This window comes from Mirounga leonina, unplaced genomic scaffold (assembly GCF_011800145.1).
Source record: "Mirounga leonina isolate KUSES-001 unplaced genomic scaffold, KU_Mleo_1.0 Mir_174, whole genome shotgun sequence".
In the NCBI taxonomy this organism is placed as follows: domain Eukaryota; kingdom Metazoa; phylum Chordata; class Mammalia; order Carnivora; family Phocidae; genus Mirounga; species Mirounga leonina.
This window is the reverse complement of record NW_023270451.1, coordinates 63267347-63286409: the sequence shown is the minus strand read 5'-3', so window position 1 is coordinate 63286409 and position 19063 is coordinate 63267347. Positions and strand designations below refer to the sequence as shown.

Sequence of the window (19063 nt, the reverse complement as noted above, 5' to 3'; positions counted from 1 at the left end):
GGGGGTCATCTTGGAATTCTGCCTATCACCCCTTGGCTTCCACTCTTGTTGCCTTCTATCCTAAGGATCCATCTAACCAGTATGTTTTATGTAAATCACAAATTTACATAGACTTTAAATTAGATCATGTCACTAACTTATTTCCTATGTTCTAATTACTCTTAATTGCATTTGTACTAAAATTCAAATTCCTTCTGATGGCCTACAAGTTTTTATATTATCTGACCCCTACTGGCTACTTCTTAGACTTTATTTCATGTCACTAACTTTAGCTCACTATCCACAAGCACACTGGCCTTCTGATCCTCAAACATTCTACACTTATTCCTACCCCAGGGCCTTTATACTTGCTATTTCCTCTGTCTGGAATGCTGTTTCCCAGTTATTTACATGACTGGCTCTTTCTTGCCATTTAGATCTCATTTCAAATATTACAGTCTTTAACCACACTATGTAAAATTTCTCCCCCCTAGTAACTTTCTACTATGTTATTTTGTTATATTTTCTGATTCTTGTTATGCTTACCTATTTACTGCCTGTGCTCCTCATTTAAATGTAAACTTTATGAGAACCTGGACTACATCCATCTAATTTACCACTCTATCTCCAATATCTAGAAGAGTGCCTGATACGTGGTAGACACCCAAAAATATACTGTTGGGTGAAAGAAAAGATTCCATCAGAATTAATTGGACTCAACATAGTTCCTGATGGAAGAATTCTATATTTACTTTAGGCAGATACTTGCAGTAACTTCACTTATACAGGGTATGAGGAAGTGGGGGGGAAAAATACCAGTGAAACTAATACCTCACAGTATGCCATTCATTCCATTATCATTTGAAATATGCACTGTAGATCTAAGTATAAAGGTTATGATCATGGAGGCCACTGTCCTGTGTGGTGTTCACTTCCTTACTAGTGAAAGAAACAAAAACAAAACAGAATTTAGCTTTTTCAGGCTTTCATTTTTCTTTTCTTTTTTTTTTTTTTTAAAGATTTTATTTATTTATTTGAGACAGAGAGAATGAGAGACAGAGAGCATGAGAGGGAGGAGGGTCAGAGGGAGAAGCAGACTCCCTGCCGAGCAGGGAGCCCGATGCGGGACTCAATCCCGGGACTCCAGGATCATGACCTGAGCCGAAGGCAGTCGCTTAACCAACTGAGCCACCCAGGTACCCCTGGCTTTCATTTTTCTAAATGGACTATCCCTCCAGGCAAAAATTCTAAGAAACCCCTCTTCAGTTAAACAAATTTTACAGGATTGGGTGGGGAGAACAGCACAGCCTGATTTCAAGGTATGAGCCATAGATGGTGAAAAATGAAATTGGGTTTAGGGTACTGTTTTGACCCTGCCTCTAGTAACATTTCTAAATGCCTTCAGGCTGAACAGAGTAACATAGGGCATCAACCTGTAATTCAAGTCAAATAAATTGATGGGAAATAAGCTTAAGCATTTCCTCCTTATTACATTTTCCAACCGAAGACAACAAACATTTTTTTTAAGTGAACAATTCTTAATAGAAGCTCATGGACATGATAAAGCATTTTTCCATTCATCAATTCTCTGTATTCCCAAGCACGACTTATTCATCATTTGTCATTTCTAATTGCATAATATGTAAGCTAAGCTTTGGATCTTTTTGTGGTAGATAATAATCATCCTCAACTTGCTAATGATAACTCTGGTATCCACAACAACTTCTTATAACCTCAAGGAAATTGTAGAAAACATTAGAAATCTAGAGTTTTAAAAGCCCATTATTGTTTTTTTTTTAAGTTTTTGTATTACTTAGCAACCATCCTAAAATAGAAGAAGAAACAATTTATAAAGTACAAAAATATAGCTTATGTTGATGCATGTAGCATGAGACATTTCGTTTATTTACATGACTTTTCTTTAATGGAAAATACAAAGTATGATTCAACTATAACAAGAATTTAAAAAGCTATCATTTCTATAAATTGCTTTATATTTTGTAATTTTAAAGGTAATTAAAATATGTTAATGGTGTTTTTATTGCTTCTGTATATTTTCTGTACTTTCCAAAGTTCCAGCTACATCTTTGTGTCATTGTGTCAAGAAAAAAATCAAGGACAATTGTTTCTCAAATTTCCTGTTTTCCCCTCTTCTGTCATAAAATAGATAACTGTATGAGAATTTATTTGAAACTTATACTACATTTGTTTTTTGTTTTTTTTAAAGATTTTATTTATTTATTTGACAGAGAGTGAGAGAGCACAAGCAGGGGGAGCAGCAAAGGGAGAGGGAGAAGCAGGCTCCCCGCGGAGCAGGGAGCCCGATGCGGGGCTCGATCCCAGGACCCTGGGATCATGACCTGAGTCGAAGGCAGATGCTTAACGACTGAGCCACCCAGGCGCCCCTCTTTTTTTTTTTTTTAAGATTTTATTTATTTATTTGACAGACAGAGACACAGCAAGAGAGGGAACACAAGCAGGGGGAGTGGGCGGGGGAGAAGCAGGCTCCCTGCTGAGCAGGGAGCCCGATGCAGGGCTCGATCCCAGGACCCTGGGACAGTGACCTGAGCCGAAGGCAGACGCTTAACGACTGAGCCACCCAGGTGCTGCAAAACTTAAACTACATTTTGAAAAAATAAATGTGAGGTTACCAAAGAAACCGTGCTTGTCTCTGACCATCCCCCCCTTTTTTTGTTATTGTTTTGTGATTATGTGGGCTAAAATGCTGAAAATAACTAGGAGAAATAAAGGAAGAGCTCATGTTTTCCACAGAACTTTTGTTTTTATCTGGTCCAGATTTATTCCATTTGACTGAGCCCCAAAGCACTGTCTAATTCTAAGAAGAAAAGGCTAGCATATCCCTGGTAAGACGGTTACAGTTTCTTCAGGGCTGAGGAAAAACAGAGGGAAAACAGCCATAGGAGACAATATGGATGGATCAGAGTCCCTTCCCAAGTGCCTGGGATGCCAGCTACCACTGTGAAATGGTAGCAGACATTCAGGTCCGTGAAGTTCACTTTCATCTGCTCCCATGTCCTCTTGGCTCACCCCGCTCACATACTGATGCTTTGAGGGCTAACAAGGCACACATCCCCATGCATTCCCACTTCTGGTGCATTCAGTGAGTGTCGGGCACTGTGCTAGCTTTCCCAAGCACTTCCCTACAGACTGAACAAAAGGAACAAAAATCATAACATACCCTCTTGCTTGTATGGGAGGCAGCAAAAATTATGCAGTTACAGAATCAGGACAAAAGATAAGAGGTAAAACCAACTGCTGTACTTAATGATGAGAAGGTCCGACATCGTCTTTCTTGGCTGGGAGCCCGGGAAGGACGTGACCTGCTGCTTCTCCCCAAGGACCATCTGAAAGGATGGCACTTGTACACTCCCATGAACACTTTGCTGTCTTTTCACACAGGCGCTACCCTGACTGTCACTGCATTAACTTTGGATCATGGTTTATGCTTTCCTTCCCGGCTGCTATTATTATTCTGTTATTGTCCTGGATCTGGCTTCAGTGGCTTTTCCTAGGATTCAAGTAAGTAAATATTGCATGTTAATCAGATAAATACAGGTGTCTCGGTTCCCACTTCTCGGCTGCTCACCCAGGGGTCTTTCACCCATTTTAGGCACATGGAGTTTCTGCACTTCTGTTCCTCAGAAAACTGCCACACATGAGCACATATTTTAAGGATAAGCTAGAATATCATCTAAACATTGTTGGCTTTGGAGGAGAGTTTGTAAAAAGCAAATCCATCTCATTCTCCTTTGAGTGCTAAGCTAATAATTTATTAATCAGCCAGAAGGGCATAAGGAACTCATGATAAGAAGGGCCCAGTCCAGCTTGTTAAAGTGGAATTTCAAGAGGTTTTGCCCCTCCTCTTGCTTGTATGTGGGGATTTTGTCTGGTTATCTAGTTACTTTAAACTGTAACATGCAAGATTTCTGCTTCATCCTACCACCATTGGTATGTCTTTGAAAAAATCACATAAAGACGTGAGAGTGTGCCCTGTGGAAAGAATGTTGGATTAGAAATCAGAAGACCAGGGACAAAGTTGTGGCTTCTCACAATGAGTGGTCTTTCTCAGTTTCAGTGTTTTCAACTGTAAAACGATGGAATTTAACTGGAAGGTCAGTCAGATCACTTACAATGCTGTAATTCTAACACATATGGGTCCAAGCTGAAAAATGTCAAATATATGTCTTCAAGGAGAATTTGCAAATTTTACCTTGGCTGGGACTGAAGCAGGTGCCTCGTAAGTGCCGACGAGCTACGTAAATGACTTAAATGACAGCCAGCATTTACAATTATGAAGGGCTCCACAGCAAAATCTAAAATGCAGCTTTATTCAACACATGTAACAGTACTCCACAAAGAAAGGGGAAATGACTATAAATCAAACCCTGAGGATCTGTTCCTGAGAAACAATTCAAATTCATCTTTATCGGCTTTTATTTAAATAATTTCAAGGACCTATGAGCAAAACAACATGTTATCTACTAAGCCGGTGAGACCAAAGTCAGCTATGTGTACTTCCTTGGAAAAGCAAAGCACTGGGATCAGGTGGTGTTCCATACCCGGGCCCAAATTTTCCAAGCCAACTGGTATTTTTCCCTCTCCATTCCTCTTCCTGGTTTTCCTCCAGAACCGCCACAGTTTTATTAGTAGTGGGAAGATGGTACTGATGATTTTTTTAAAAAGATCTATTTGTCCAGACTGTGGGAGCAGCATGTGATGGTCCTCCTGCTGAAGCAAATGTGTGAAATGTCACTGACTTCAGCAGGTGGGCATCAGTGGGGAGAGGCCAGCTGCGTACTAAATGCTCCTTCCTGGAAATCCAAGCCTTTGGGGTCTATTCAGTTGCACAGGTAGCAATGCAAGATGCAAAGGACAGGAATCCCAACTAAGGGAGGAAGCATCCGGTCGCAGACCAATAGCCATTTCCTTCTTTGTCACCACATATAATGACTTTATAAAAAATGTATGCAACCATTGTCATTATTTTGAAATGGCCCACCATGTATAAAGGAGAAATTAAGAAAATAAAGGGCAGATGTAGTGAAAGGTGTCCTGTATGAGATCAGAAAGCCTGCAAAGTGCATACATTAGGTAAAGTCCATAAATCATGATCAGTGGCATATTTAAATAGTCCCATTGCTGTCCGCTATCAGTTAGACATTACACAGCTTCACGTTCTGGCTAATTTTTCAGTGTCCATTTCAGTCATTCAGGGTCTTCACCTCCAGAGGTTTTAGATCAACACACAGAAATTATCAGCCACTCCCCTGGCAGGCCGCCATACATTCTGATTAGTGTGTTGGCTGTTAACACAGTTAACTCACCCATTATAAATGACCCCAACATAGTTGGGAAGAGAAGCTCATCTATCAGTGCCACTGAACTTATTTAAATGAAGAGGATGATGCATTGTCATATGCTTCATCAGTTCCTTTGTGAAGGCATTAACCTTCATTTGTAGCAAAGCCAGTATGGCTTTCGACTTAACTATTTATCATCCCCAACCAAAGGGACCAAGTACATGTGCAGTCTACCAGGTGGAAAACATTTTTTAAAGAGACTCACCTTTTTTTTTTTTTTTTTTTTTTAAGAGAGAGGGAGAGAGCAGGGGAAATGCAGAGGGAGAGGGAGAGAGAATCTTCAGCAGGCTCCACGAGCAGCACAGAGCCAATGCGGGGCTCGATCTCATAATCCTGAGATCATGACCCAAGAGTCAGATGCTTAACTGACTGAGCCACCCAGGCACCCCGAGACTCACCTTTTTTTTTTTAATTCTACTTTTCTATTCGACAGTAGGATCTCAAAGTAGTCCATGGCTCAGTTTCTTATAATACTAGTATTTATATTGTGGCAAGGGGTAAAATTTCAAGACTGGCACTAGTCAGTAATTTAGCTGAGATTATAAAAATTAAATATTATTTCATTGATCTTAAATATAACAACATCCATCTAATTATGTTTAGTGGTTGTAGTGTGCACAGGAAAATGATTTTGAATGTGTAGGATGGATGACTTAATTGAGAAACTCTTCCTTCAAAGGGACTAATAGTTTAAACAAGTCTGAGTAGCGGAACTACAGAAAAAATAAGTAAATAAAATGTCTTTGTGTGATAGCTACATTCACACCATCTTAGTCTTCCTATTTTCTCCCTCATATATATCCATGTTTAGCCCAGCGATTTTACAGGACAACATTATCCTGTACTCTTTTTCTAAAACTGCTTTTATTGAGGTATGATTGGCATACAAAAGCCATAGATATTTAACGTATATAACTTGATGTGTTTGGAGATACATATACGCCCATGAACCATCATCAATGTGAAGGCCATAAACTTCTCCACCACCTCCCAAAGTTTCCTCTTGCCCCCTTTTGCTTTTTGAGTTTTTTTTTTCTTTTTTTCCTTTTATGGTAAAAACACTTATCATAGGACCTACACTCTGAGTAAATATTTAAGTATACAGTACAGTGTTGTTAATCACAGGCCTTATTTTGTGCAGTAGACCTCCAGAAATTACTTATTTTTCATAACTGAAACTTTGTACCCTTTGACGAACACCTCCCCATTTCCATCTTCTTCCATTTCCTGGCAAACAACTGTTTTACTCTCTGCCTACATGCGTTTGACTATTTTAGACTCTACATATAAGTAAGATCATACAATATTTGTTTTTCTGTGTCTGGCTTGTTTCACTTAGCATATGTCCTCCAAGTCCATCTGCATTGTTACAAATGGCAGGATTTCCTGCTTCTTTAAGGCTGAATAATATTCCATTGTATGTATATGCCACCTTTTCTTTTCCTTCTCTACCACATTTTCTTTATCCACTTGTTTGTCGATGGACACCTGAGTTGGTCCCATATCTTGGCTATTGTGAATAATGTCGCAGTGAACATGTGAGTTCAGATCCAGATTTCAATTCCTTAGGATATACACTCAGAAATGCTTTCCCTACCCATACACAATGCAATCTAACTGAGCTACTTATAGACATTCCAAGAGATAGAACATAAGCATCGAGCCATTTGCTCATTTGTTTATTCCCCTGGAGGGATTTTTTAAATCTAATCCTAGAGCAGTAGTTCAGAAAAAAAAGTTTTGAAGACCCTGGACTTCAGGAAAGAAAATTTAGTCACAAGGAAAAGGTGTCACTAAAAGCAGCAGCTAAAAGAAATAGAGACTGGCAGTTACTATTGGCAATAGATGGAAAACTATCTAGTGGATTCTATTAGGGCATAAGGGATGAAACAACTTGAAGAAAAAAATGTAATAGAGTTGGTTTTCGTTCTGAAAAGAGATCCAGCTTAGACTCCGCTCACGAGCGGTGTACGTGACTTCTCTGCCCTAGCGTATGGCTCGAGTCCAGTGTATTCTGTGCAAACTGTGGATCTGACAACCAGCCGTCTCATAAATTTGAGCAAGGTACTGTGAATTTGCCGAGTCACATATTTGTTGTACATGCCAGTGTTGAGAGTCACTGTGCCTGAGCAAACATCAATGACCCGGCCTTCCAACAATTCAGTATCCAACTAGCGAGGGAAAACTTAACACGTGTGCAGCAATTAACTAGCAAGATAGACAATAAAGAAATGAAACTTTATAACAGTTATACAATAAAGTGTTAAATTGGAGATGAGCCGCACGTGGCAAAATTCTAATGGTGTGAACAGACTTAGAAAAGGAAGAGATCAGGGGAAGATGTGTGAAAAATATAGAACAAAAATAAGCCTTGAAAATTGAGCAAACCAGGCCAAACAGGAAGAAGGGGAGAGGACATTCGAAGGAGGAGATGGAGGTATAAGCATTACAGACAGATTTGTTACTGGCAGGAGGATTAGTATTTTATAAAGCTTTCACACAAATCTCTTCTATAAAGGGAGAATTCTTTACTTAACAGGCTCCATTATTCTTTTCAGTTTTAAGGAGATGTTCACATGTGGCAAGACCAAAACAGCCAAACAAAAAGCTTGTGCTGAGGTGATTAAACAAGAATACCAAAAACTTGGGCCAATGAGGTAAGACACACATGCACACAGGCATCCATGGAAACACACTCATCCTCACACAGATACACACTGCTTATTCTGCAAGTATTTGTTTAAAGCTGAACATGCACTTAATTGTCTGTGGTGTATTTAGAACACCTGATAAGAACCTTGAACATGCTAACCGTTGTAAATATAACTAATGTGACAAAATACATACTTTTGTCTAACTAAAATTTACCAGATAGAATGAAAAGAAGCCAAAGAGCCACAGAGGAGTCAAGTCCTTTTCTAACTGTGCAGATTCCCTCAAATTTTTGACACATAATCATCTGGTTTTTACAGTGTTTAATGTTCTGCTAAGATTACTCTGCCAATAGCTCAGGGAGTTTCTACAAATGTCCTGACTGAGAAGATAAACGAAGGGATTGGAATTTTCCCACAGGTATCAGGAAATTGTGACCTTGGTCCTCTTCACTGTGATGGCTCTGCTGTGGTTTAGCCGAGATCCTGGGTTTGTCTCTGGTTGGTCTGCGCTTTTTCCCAAGTAAGCATCCATGTTATGTCTGTCAATCCTTCCTGTTCTAGTCTGTTTCTCTCCTCAGTGGTTCCTATAACTCTGAAAGATTGTATGGGACTCTTTTCCTTTCTTTCCATTGAAAAGATTGTTTAATTCTAATCTTTCCAGGAAAAAAAAAATGGTAAGGAATGAAATCTAAGGTAAGACTGCAGATAAGATAATCATATACACTGTAACTGAAAGTCAGGCTCCTTTAGACAAGGCTACGCCCATCCTTACACAATTAGGAATGCAGTCAGAAAGCCATGTTCTGTGGTGCTTAGGAGTCTAGACTTTGGAGTCACACTGCTTGGCTTTCATTCCGTGCTCTTCCACTTTGGGCAAGTCACTTGCCAATCAGTTTCTTCATCTGTAAAATGAAGCCAATAATGGCACTTAAAAATGGTGCTGCCCTTCTCCCTACATAAGTGCAATATAAATGTTTATTATGTGAGGTAAATGCCACTCCATCCTTGTTATTAACCTCATATGAATTCACATGCTATGGTTTTTGCCAACTTATTTTTTTTATTCAGTTCACTATCTTGTTTTATTCTCTAATTATGTTCATTTTTATATGAGTTCACTATAAATCTATCCCTGCCCCTATTTTGTAGATAAGGAATTCCCGAGTAAGTAATAAGACTGACTCTACAAACTAATGTTAGAAGCTGGGTCGAGTTAATTTTATCTCACAGTGTCTTCTAGACCAGCAGTCATGCTGAGTCATATGAAGTGAGGGGGACGACGATAGCATGATTTTCTAAATTAAGGACCATCCTACATATCAATATAAATACTTTGGTTTTGAAATTTGTGTTGTTAATCCATCTTTCACTGATGTACTCTGGTTCCTAAATTGAGCAGATCTCTGATGATGACTTCCTGTCTCACATCCCACAGCAAGAATCCATGTTTGTGGGGACAGAAACCAAAATTGTTTGGGTTAAAACTATTTTGCCTACATGGAATGAAGAATTCCCTCTCTTCTTGAATCAGGGCCTTCTGGCTATATAGGCATTGTCAACATTTTTTAAAGGTGCAAAGTCTGTGTGCAAATTTCTGGTGAACATACAAGTGCACCAATTCGATGTGGTAGCATGTTTCTTTTTTTTTAAATTTAATTTAATTTAATTTTTTTCTATTTCTTAAAAAATTTTATTGTTATGTTAATCACCATACATCATTAGTTTTTGATGTAGTGTTCCATGAGTCATTGTTTGCGCATAACACCCAGTGCTCCATGCAGAATGTGCCCTCTTTAATACCCATCACCAGGCTAACCCATCCTCCCACTCCCCTCCCCTCTAGAACCCTCAGTTTGTGTCTCAGAGTCCATAGTCTCTTGTGGTTAGTCTCCCCCTCTGATTTCCCCCCCTTCATTCTTCCCCCCCTGCTATCTTCTTCTTCTTCTTTTTTTTTTTTTTAACATATAATGTATTATTTGTTTCAGAGGTACAGGCCTGTGATTCAACAGTCTTACACAATTCACAGCGCTCACCATAGCACATACCCTCCCCAATGTCTATCAGAGAAAGACATGTATCATATGGTAGCATGTTTCAAAGGATCAGCTTCAGTTGATAAACTTTTTGTTTAGAACTAAGACTTTTCACTTTGAAAAGTCTAAACAAAAGGCAGCATCCAATTATTCAAAGCAAGCTATTCATAGAAAGCTATCATTTAACAGTTTGAGTATTACTTTTTAGTTTTGTAATAGGTCCTAAACCAACATAAAGTAATTATTTTCCTTTTTATTTTTATTTTATTTATTTATTTTTTTATCCCACTCCTATTATCTTAGGTAGGGAGAGTCTTCTCTAAACACCAGTGTGTAAAAACCAAATGAAATCAGACAGTAGCTAATAAAAAACAGGAAGAAATCCCAGTAGGAAATTCAATATAATCAGTTTCTAATTTCTGTCCCTTACAGAAGGAAAATGTAATTCAGGAGATATTTTGTTCGCAGCAGAACAGAGTGTATTTGATATAGGCAGGTGCTCATGTTACCTAGAATTCGTAGAAAAAACAATGGGAACAGGAACAAAGGTTTGAGAGAAGAAGGGATTTGAGGATACAAATCTGATCAACTTTGATTCATAAGTTGCCAAAGCAAATAAAATTTGTATAAGCTTAATATTCATAATAGTGAGACAATCTTTGTTCATAATAAACTGAAAATAAAATGAAAATAAACTAATAATAAAATAATTATAGTTTTAAAAGTCTTTGGAACAAAATTACTTCAGTATTTATGGCTTGATTTTATTTAAAGTATATTCTGTAGACTATATGTGTAATATAGAGATTTTAAGCATTTGGAATTTCCAAAGCTAGAATGATATATCAAGATTTATAGCTACCACCTAATGTTTTCATTCCATCTGTTTGAACCTGGACTGAATTCAACGTGGCTTTTCATAAAACAAAATCAGATTACATGATCCCTGACCTAATTTGGCAAAAATACCATAAAAAATTACAACTCAAATAAAAGCAATAAGGAACAATTAAATAATAAATATTGGTAAAGTTTGTTGAATAAATTACACCAAGATAGCTTTTTACTCAGCAAAGAAATAAATAAAATCTATATTTAAGGAAAACAGACTCTTTTATAAAGTTGTCAGAGTGAATAAAATAAAGCATTTTCTTGATTATTTAGACTGCTCAAGTAAATCACAGAAGTAGAGAGCTTCTATAGTATGTACACATTACTTGGTTACAAGGGAGCAAAATAACTCTAGGGTGTACATATGTTTTCTCAGACTGCAAAGATTCACTAGTTAATATTGCTGAATCTTAAAACTGAGTTCTACTTATTTATGTCTGTTTCATTCATATCTGGTTTCCAGGTGCTTCTTAACTGTTGAGGCTTCTGGGAGCCTATCTTACTTGTTGAAATGGCGTGGTGATTCTAAGACTCCATCTGTTCCTGAATCACTCTTAATTTGTACAGTGATCATTTATGAGCATCTCATAAACCATTCTAATAATTAATATTCTTGATTGAGTTTCATAGGGTGCAAAGCATTAAATGGGTTGATTTCATTTATATGATATGGTCAGGGCCTATAATCACAGTAGCAGATGTTATATCTTAGAAAAACAGATCAATGTCTTTTCATAATTTACAGAAGAGTTTTGGAGGACGCCAGAAACACCCTTTCCTTGCCACAACTCAATAGTGGGATGTTATACAACAATTATACAGGGCTTTGTCTGGTCTAGCAATTGTTTTTGCCTCAATTCTCCACCAGTATAATTAGAAGAAATAATTCAAAGAAAAAATGGTTTACCAGATCCTTAAGCTTTACCTAAAAAGGAATTTGCCATGTTAGGCTAGTATGTCAGTATGTGTATTCATGGTTTTGAAAATAAGGATACATATATGAAAACAATGGGAACGTGGTCTGAAATTTTTGGCTTGGCTGGAAATCCATAGATTTTAGACCAGATTATCCAGAACAAATAACCTGGACCATCACTACCACTTGTATGCCAATAGCATAGTCAATTTCTGTTCGGTTCATACAAATTCTTAATGCCATTTTTTAATGTACACATCTGTCCTTTTTCAGGTATCCCGGTTTTGCTACAGATTCAACTGTTGCCTTACTTATAGGAATCCTATTCTTTCTTATCCCAGCTAAGAGATTGACTAAAACTACACCTACAGGAGAAATTGGTTGAGTATTATTTATAATTCTGAATGAATTTGACAGAAGAGCAAAAGTTACAAAATTCCATTGGTTTCAGTTAGCACTTAAAACAGAAGGAATGGACATGCTCACACAGCCCCTGGCTTAGCATGCCCTGTGTGCACACCGCAACCCTTATTCAACCAGCACATGTCCTCCCCCTACAAGAAGGATCATCTTACTTGGCAGAAGTGAGAAGTAGATTTCCTTATGCACCATGGTTAGGATTTCACTTCGAGCGACACTGTATATGGTCCACAATAAGCCCACCTCCCCTGCCATAATCAGGATTAATCTTACTATTGGCAAACATAGGAACAAGAACTTGGAAGTCACACTTCATGATGAGCCCTTGGTAATAAATGCTGAGGATCTAAAAAGGTGAGGAGTTTCAAGGGAAAGGGCATTTACAGCCTCATAGTAATCCTGGAGAGAATGCAAATCAAGCCCACACTTAGCCAGAACCTAGTGTCTCAAATGAAAGACCAGGTATTCAGTGGGAGCATTCATTGTCTTTATAATACATGGACAAAAAAGTATGTTTATGTGAACATACCCTCCTTCTCCTAACACACACATACTTTTAAAACATAGGATTTGTCCATGTCTGTGTTTTATACTAATATAGCATGTTTTGGGTAGTCCGATTCCTATGTTGTTATTGTGGGACAAATAGTTTAAAATTGTTTGGAAATAGTCTAGTAGAGTTGTGGGGGTTTTTATTGTTGGGTTTTCTTTTATTTCTCTCTTTTCCTTCTTTTTTTACTTGGATGGAACTGGGATTCATGCAACTGGGTTGGCCCACCTGACTCCCTGAGTTCAAATTGTTAAATGACTAATGAGTCAGATGACTAGGACATGATATATGTAAATAGCATAGCATTGATATAAGTACCTTTTTGTTCGTTACTTGAAACTAGAACATCTCAAAGTGTGTTATAAGGAGATATTAAAGTACAGAGTAATAATTTCTATGAGACCCTGAGGGCACTGACCATTGCAGTCAAAGTCCTAAGGCTTGTCAGTGGCAAATGTTGAAGAACCAATGCTTGGCTTAACTTTCCTGGCTCCCACATCTGAATCCCCCTCTCAGGAAGAGCCTTGTTTCTGTTGGGGAGAAAGAATTTTCTTTGCCCTTCAAGATCCTTCTTGCTGGACTAAGAATCAAGTTGACATGAGACAGATTAATGGTAGAAGGTCAAATTTAATAGTGTATATACAGGGAATCCACACAGACAAGGAAGTTCCAAAGACAGTAACATGACACTTATATGAGCTAAGAAGAGGGGTAAGGGTCTGAGGATACAAAGAGGAGAAAGACCATTAACAGAAAGGTAAAAGATGTTTGGAAAACAAAGGGTGCCTAATTATGCAGATAAGTCTCTGAGGTAAAGAGGAATCATTAATCTGTCTCTCTTCCTGGTACAAGCAGGTAGTTGAGGGGGAGGACAAGAGCTTTTTCTGAATCTGCTGCATTTTGATTGCTTTTAACTCAAAATAATGTTCATGCCAAAGTGGCCCATCTTAGGGCAGCCTGCAGTTGGACCCCATACCCTATCTACCATTCTCTCTCTTCTCCTTCTTCAACTCCTGTTCTCCCTGATAAACTCATTCACACTAGGTTTAAAAATGACAAATAAGACATCATATGTTAAATTTTACGTGAGAGGTACATTTCAGAGATGTTTGCATTTTTACAGGATATATGCCTTAATTCAAGTGAGAAATAGCAAAATTTCCATCAGTGGTGATGGTAGGTTTGGTTTAGGTTTGGGGGGAGGAAATAGGAAGGGGTCTTATAGTAACCCTAAAATCTTACCATGTAGAAGGCTGCTTGTTACACACAAATGTTAAATGGGAATAATACATTCATGGATGACCTTTTTTCTCAATAAATCAAATGAGCCATTATGACCCAAATATCAAGAGAAATCTTTATGATAATTGCTTTATAAGAATTTTAAGAGTCTTATGAATGATACTTAAATTATTTAATCTGGGGGCGCCTGGGTGGCTCAGTCGTTAAGCGTCTGCCTTCAGCTCAGGTCATGATCCCAGGGTCCTGGGATCGAGTCCCACATCGGGCTCCCTGCTCAGCGGGAAGCCTGCTTCTCCCTCTCCCACTCCCCCTGCTTGTGTTCCTGCTCTCACTCTCTCTCTGTCAAATAAATAAATAAAATCTTTTAAAAAAAAAATTATTTAATCTGAACTTTGATTTTAAACTGAAATCCTGATGAATCTATTATGACCTTCCTCATGATTTGAAAAAAACAATATTCAAGTAAATATTAGTGAATAAAGTTATATTACACTGATGATATTAGAACCAATAGCATATTACAGACGTTTTGCATAGCAGAGAAGAGTACAGTCCAATGCACTGTGTTGCTCATAGTAGACAAAGATGTTAGTTGAATGAATGAATGAATGGAGGAATAAATGAATGGCATTATAAATGACAATGTTATAATCTATCTAAATTTACTCTGTAATATGATCCAATGGATTTTTCCAAGTTATGGCACCTTTAAAAAATTTTTTGTAATGCAATGTTCTACCTCAGCCAGGTAGAAATTACTCAAAGTCCAAATCAAGTTCCCTATCTAAAACAATATAGGAATATTAAAAACTTCTTGTGAGATGGTGATTTAGGATAATAGAAAAAATGTCATATTGTCGTATTTTAAGCAATGTATAACTACAGGACTTGTGTTTTTGCAGTTGCTTTTGATTATTCTCCACTGATTACTTGGAAAGAATTCCAGTCATTCATGCCCTGGGATATAGCCATTCTTGTTGGTGGAGGGTTTGCCTTGGCAGATGGCTGTGAGGTAATACTCTGTGCCTAAGATATTTAACAATTAACTAGACTTTTCAAAAGAAGAACAGGAGATACTCAAGCTTTGGCATATTCAACTTTATTCTATCATTTAATGATGCAGAATTCAATAGCCATGCAGTAAGTATACCACACAGATGAACTGAGTTTAATAATTTTTACAGGCTGCAGGTATAAAATATCATTTTTTAATGATGTTCCAATATGTCAAAAGGAATAAAGCAAAGAAGATTAGAGTTCTCTCACATTTTTTTTTAAGAGAGAGAGAAAGCAAGGGCGGGTGGACAGGGAGGAGCAGAGAGGGAGAGAGAGATTCTCAAGCAGACTCCATTGCTGAGCGCATAGCCCGACCCTGAGATCATGACCTGAGCTGAGATCAAGAGTTGGACCCTTAACTGACTGAACCACCCAGGCTCCCCAAAGATTAGAATTCTTAATCCATAAAATAGTATTATAAAATTAGCTAGTAAGAAAAAAAATAAAAATCATATGTACAATGACTCCTACCAAAACATTTTGTTTATAACTTTACCTTATTTCATGATGAATTTGAGTAGCTCACAGACTTCCCTTCAATATATCATAGTCCTAAGGCTGTCAAAGAAGGAGAATGAGAAATAATAGTACTTTATTGCATCATTTATTTATTACATTATTTATTACCTATTAAGAACATTAAAGGTACTTTGTACATGTTTATTGAATGAAGTCCAGAGAGAATTTTACACAACCATGGCTAATATTGTATTATGTCCAATTTTAGGGAGAAATAAAGCCACCATGAGGAATAAAGTTGCTATTTCTTTGGCCTATCATCTATCCAGTTTATATAAAGTACAAGTTTGGGGAGGCCTTTGTTACTTGAAAGTCATTGTAGGACTCCTAGAAGAAAAGTATCTTCTCAAAAAGTCCATGAAAATTTTTTACTCTTTGACTCATTAAAAACCTCTCATTTCTGGATTTCATAGCCTTCTGTGAAACACTTAAAGCTCACAGCTGTTCCATTTCCTTATTCAGTCATCAACGTAAAAAGGATGGTGAGAGAGATATGTTGTGTCCAGGCTTTTAGTTTCTGGAAAGTTAAATTTTTATTCTTCTCTAGACAAATAACTATCTGCTATCTTCTTAATAGCCTATAGGGAGACTTTTTTGCTTCTGACTTCATTGTCATTTTTTTCTGTGTGATATTTGGACACTGAGCTCTCAGCAATATGATTTAGTAATGGATGAAAATCTTAGAAATTGTCTCAATTCTGAGTGGCACTTACAATGTTGTTTTATGTCTAGATTCGGCTTGCCTCAGAGACCACTCAAATTAAAATGATAGAAATATAAAGCAAATACACTTTTCTACTATTTCAGCAAGAATGAGATCTGGTTTCTGAAAATCAATAACTTCCATTCTTTTGACTGATAATCTGAATTATGAGGGAATCAGAATCAGCAATTCTGACATGGATATGAATTCTGTTCATCTCTGCTTCCCAGAATATCTGTCTGAATTGGACCCTAGATACTCAAAGGAATTTTAAAAGTATTACCCAGACCCTAGAATTACAAAATCTAAGAAAATGAAAAAGCCTGTGATACACTAGGCTCTCTCACTGGCAGAATTAGGGAAAGCATGGAGGGAGATCTATGAAATTCCTAGTATATAGAATTAAATGTCTGTGGGACATCTAGAATAACCCTACCCCTGAGTGGGTATACTGAAGCCATGAGCTTCAAAAATATGGCTGTGGACAAATATGCCCTTAGAAACTGATTTTACAAAGATTTTGAAGACATTTACTCTTAAAATTTTGTTCCGAACTGTAATTAGTTTGGCAAATGGCCAGAACTAGATAACCCTTCTGGTTGGGAGCCCTGAGATAGCAGCTAGCTCCTAAAGCATTCACCTTTTTGTAGTTCCCTGTCTCTTAAATGCCCCTTAACATTGTTTTAACATAATCACAGTACACTAAGTAACTGAGGTATGAGTAATATTCATGTACTCATAATGGCAAGCTTTAAACATTGATTTAATAAAAAATGTTGATATATGAGTAAAAGAAATAGAGGGACAGGAAATATATATATAGTGGATGGTGTAAGAAAGCTAAATCCTTATGTAACATACTAGAAGGTCAGTAAATAATGTCTAAATTTGAAAATTAGGAAAAAGCATAATTTAAAAAGTAACTATAAATAGCTAATATGGGTTGAAAATTGTCTCTGAGGAACACAACTTAGGAGAGGAGAGAGGTAGACCAGAGGGCTGCCATTTTCCTAAAGCCCCATAGTCCCACATGACGTGTTAAAATATCCACATATATTTTTTTTTAAGATTTATTTATTTATTTATTTATTTATTTATTTATTTATTTGTTAGAGAGAGAGAGCATGGGGGAGAGAGAGTGAATGAGAGTACAAGCAGGGGGAGCTGCAGGCAGAGGGAGAAGCAGGCTCCCTGCTGAGCAAGGAGCCCGATGCGGGCCTCGATCCCAGCGCCCTGGGATCATGACCTGAGCCGAAGGCAGCCGCTTAATCAACTGAGCCACCCAGGTGTCCCTAAAATATCCACATATATTAATTACGTAAAATTAAAATTTAATTGAAAAAATGTGAGAAGACAATTCAAATTTCCTAAAGCATGTCAATAGTGTTAAAATAAGAATAATTGAGAGTTCCTCCATGTCAAAGCCACCTAGATCTTCCAAACCATGGAAAAACATTAAAGATTAAACTTATATTTCAGAAGTTGAGTTCTTAGAGCAAGTGATACATTTTATACATTTAAATTGTGTCTGATTAAAATGAATTGTTAATGAATAACATTGCAATTTTTTTTTTTTTAAGGAATCAGGACTGTCTAAGTGGATAGGAAATAAATTATCTCCTCTAGGTTCATTACCAGTATGGCTCATCATTCTGATATCTTCTTTGCTCGTCACATCTTTAACAGAGGTAGCCAGCAATCCAGCTACCATTACCCTCCTTCTCCCTATATTATCTCCATTGGTGAGTATCTCATTCATCTGCTTTTATACTCATCAAAAGAGTTGTGTTCTACTTTGCTTGTTCTCATATTGTGGTATAGAATCATTTTTGGCATGAATGATCTTCCTGTAAGTAACTTATAGAGTGGTCTTTATTTGCATTAATACATTTTTAGGAGACCTCAACTCAGGAGAACTCTTTTCTTCCACATTCAAGCAGCAGGATCTTAAGAGAAGCACTCACCTTCTTCTCTCTGCCCAGATATTTCATTTGCAGATAAGTGGGAGGGTCGGCCTAGATCCTTTCCAGCTGTAAGACTTTGGGAGTCCATGTTTGCTGGCAACTTCAGTATTTAGATCTCTAACACTGACACTTCTCCCTCCAGATTATTCCTCAATTTCTGAGAAGTGGTTCATATAAGTGATTTGCAAGTGAATGAAAAGCTAGGCTTACATTTCAAGCTTTAAGCTTAAATATCTTAGACACGGTTCTCTATGGCCCAGGGAATAATTTTAAAAGATAAGTAAAAAACAGATTTGCAAGGAGAGAAAGGAAAAGACAGTCTTCCTTTTTCCTCCCCACGTAGCTAGCAATTACAAGAAATAGCTTTAAGTAAAATGTTTTTCTTACTGGGACAGCCGAGCGTGGTGAGAAAGTAGCATGTTAAATTAAGGAGGATTGCCCTCTGGAATTGTTCCTCTACCAGCTCAAGGGGCATATGTTGGCATTCTTAGGCTACTGCTTCAAGTTAGACAAGAAATGCAGGCAGTTTTTATTGGTAAAATATCATTTTGGTTTTTCTGTTTTTCACTTCTCAACATGGCACAGTTAGAAAATTATGTGATGAGTTAAGAATAGTAGTAACTCTCCTTCTGTGATGATCCCTAAGCAAATTTTATTTTATTTATTTATTTTTAAAGATTTTATTTATTTATTTGACAGAGAGAGACGCAGCGAGAGAGGGAACACAAGCAGGGGGAGTGGGAGAGGGAGAAGCA

The 19063-nt window shown here is 37.4% G+C and overlaps 1 protein-coding gene across 1 annotated transcript in view; it reads left to right on the top strand.

Moving 5' to 3' along the window:
• SLC13A1 (solute carrier family 13 member 1) overlaps nt 1-19063 on the top strand; it is a 72170-nt gene that overhangs the window by 50690 nt on the left and 2417 nt on the right. The window contains exons 8-13 of the mRNA XM_035020302.1: nt 3400-3519; nt 7919-8017; nt 8433-8534; nt 12128-12234; nt 14969-15078; nt 17925-18086. Coding sequence (XP_034876193.1) covers nt 3400-3519; nt 7919-8017; nt 8433-8534; nt 12128-12234; nt 14969-15078; nt 17925-18086 — 700 coding nt within the window. The remainder of the gene's footprint in view (nt 1-3399; nt 3520-7918; nt 8018-8432; nt 8535-12127; nt 12235-14968; nt 15079-17924; nt 18087-19063) is intronic.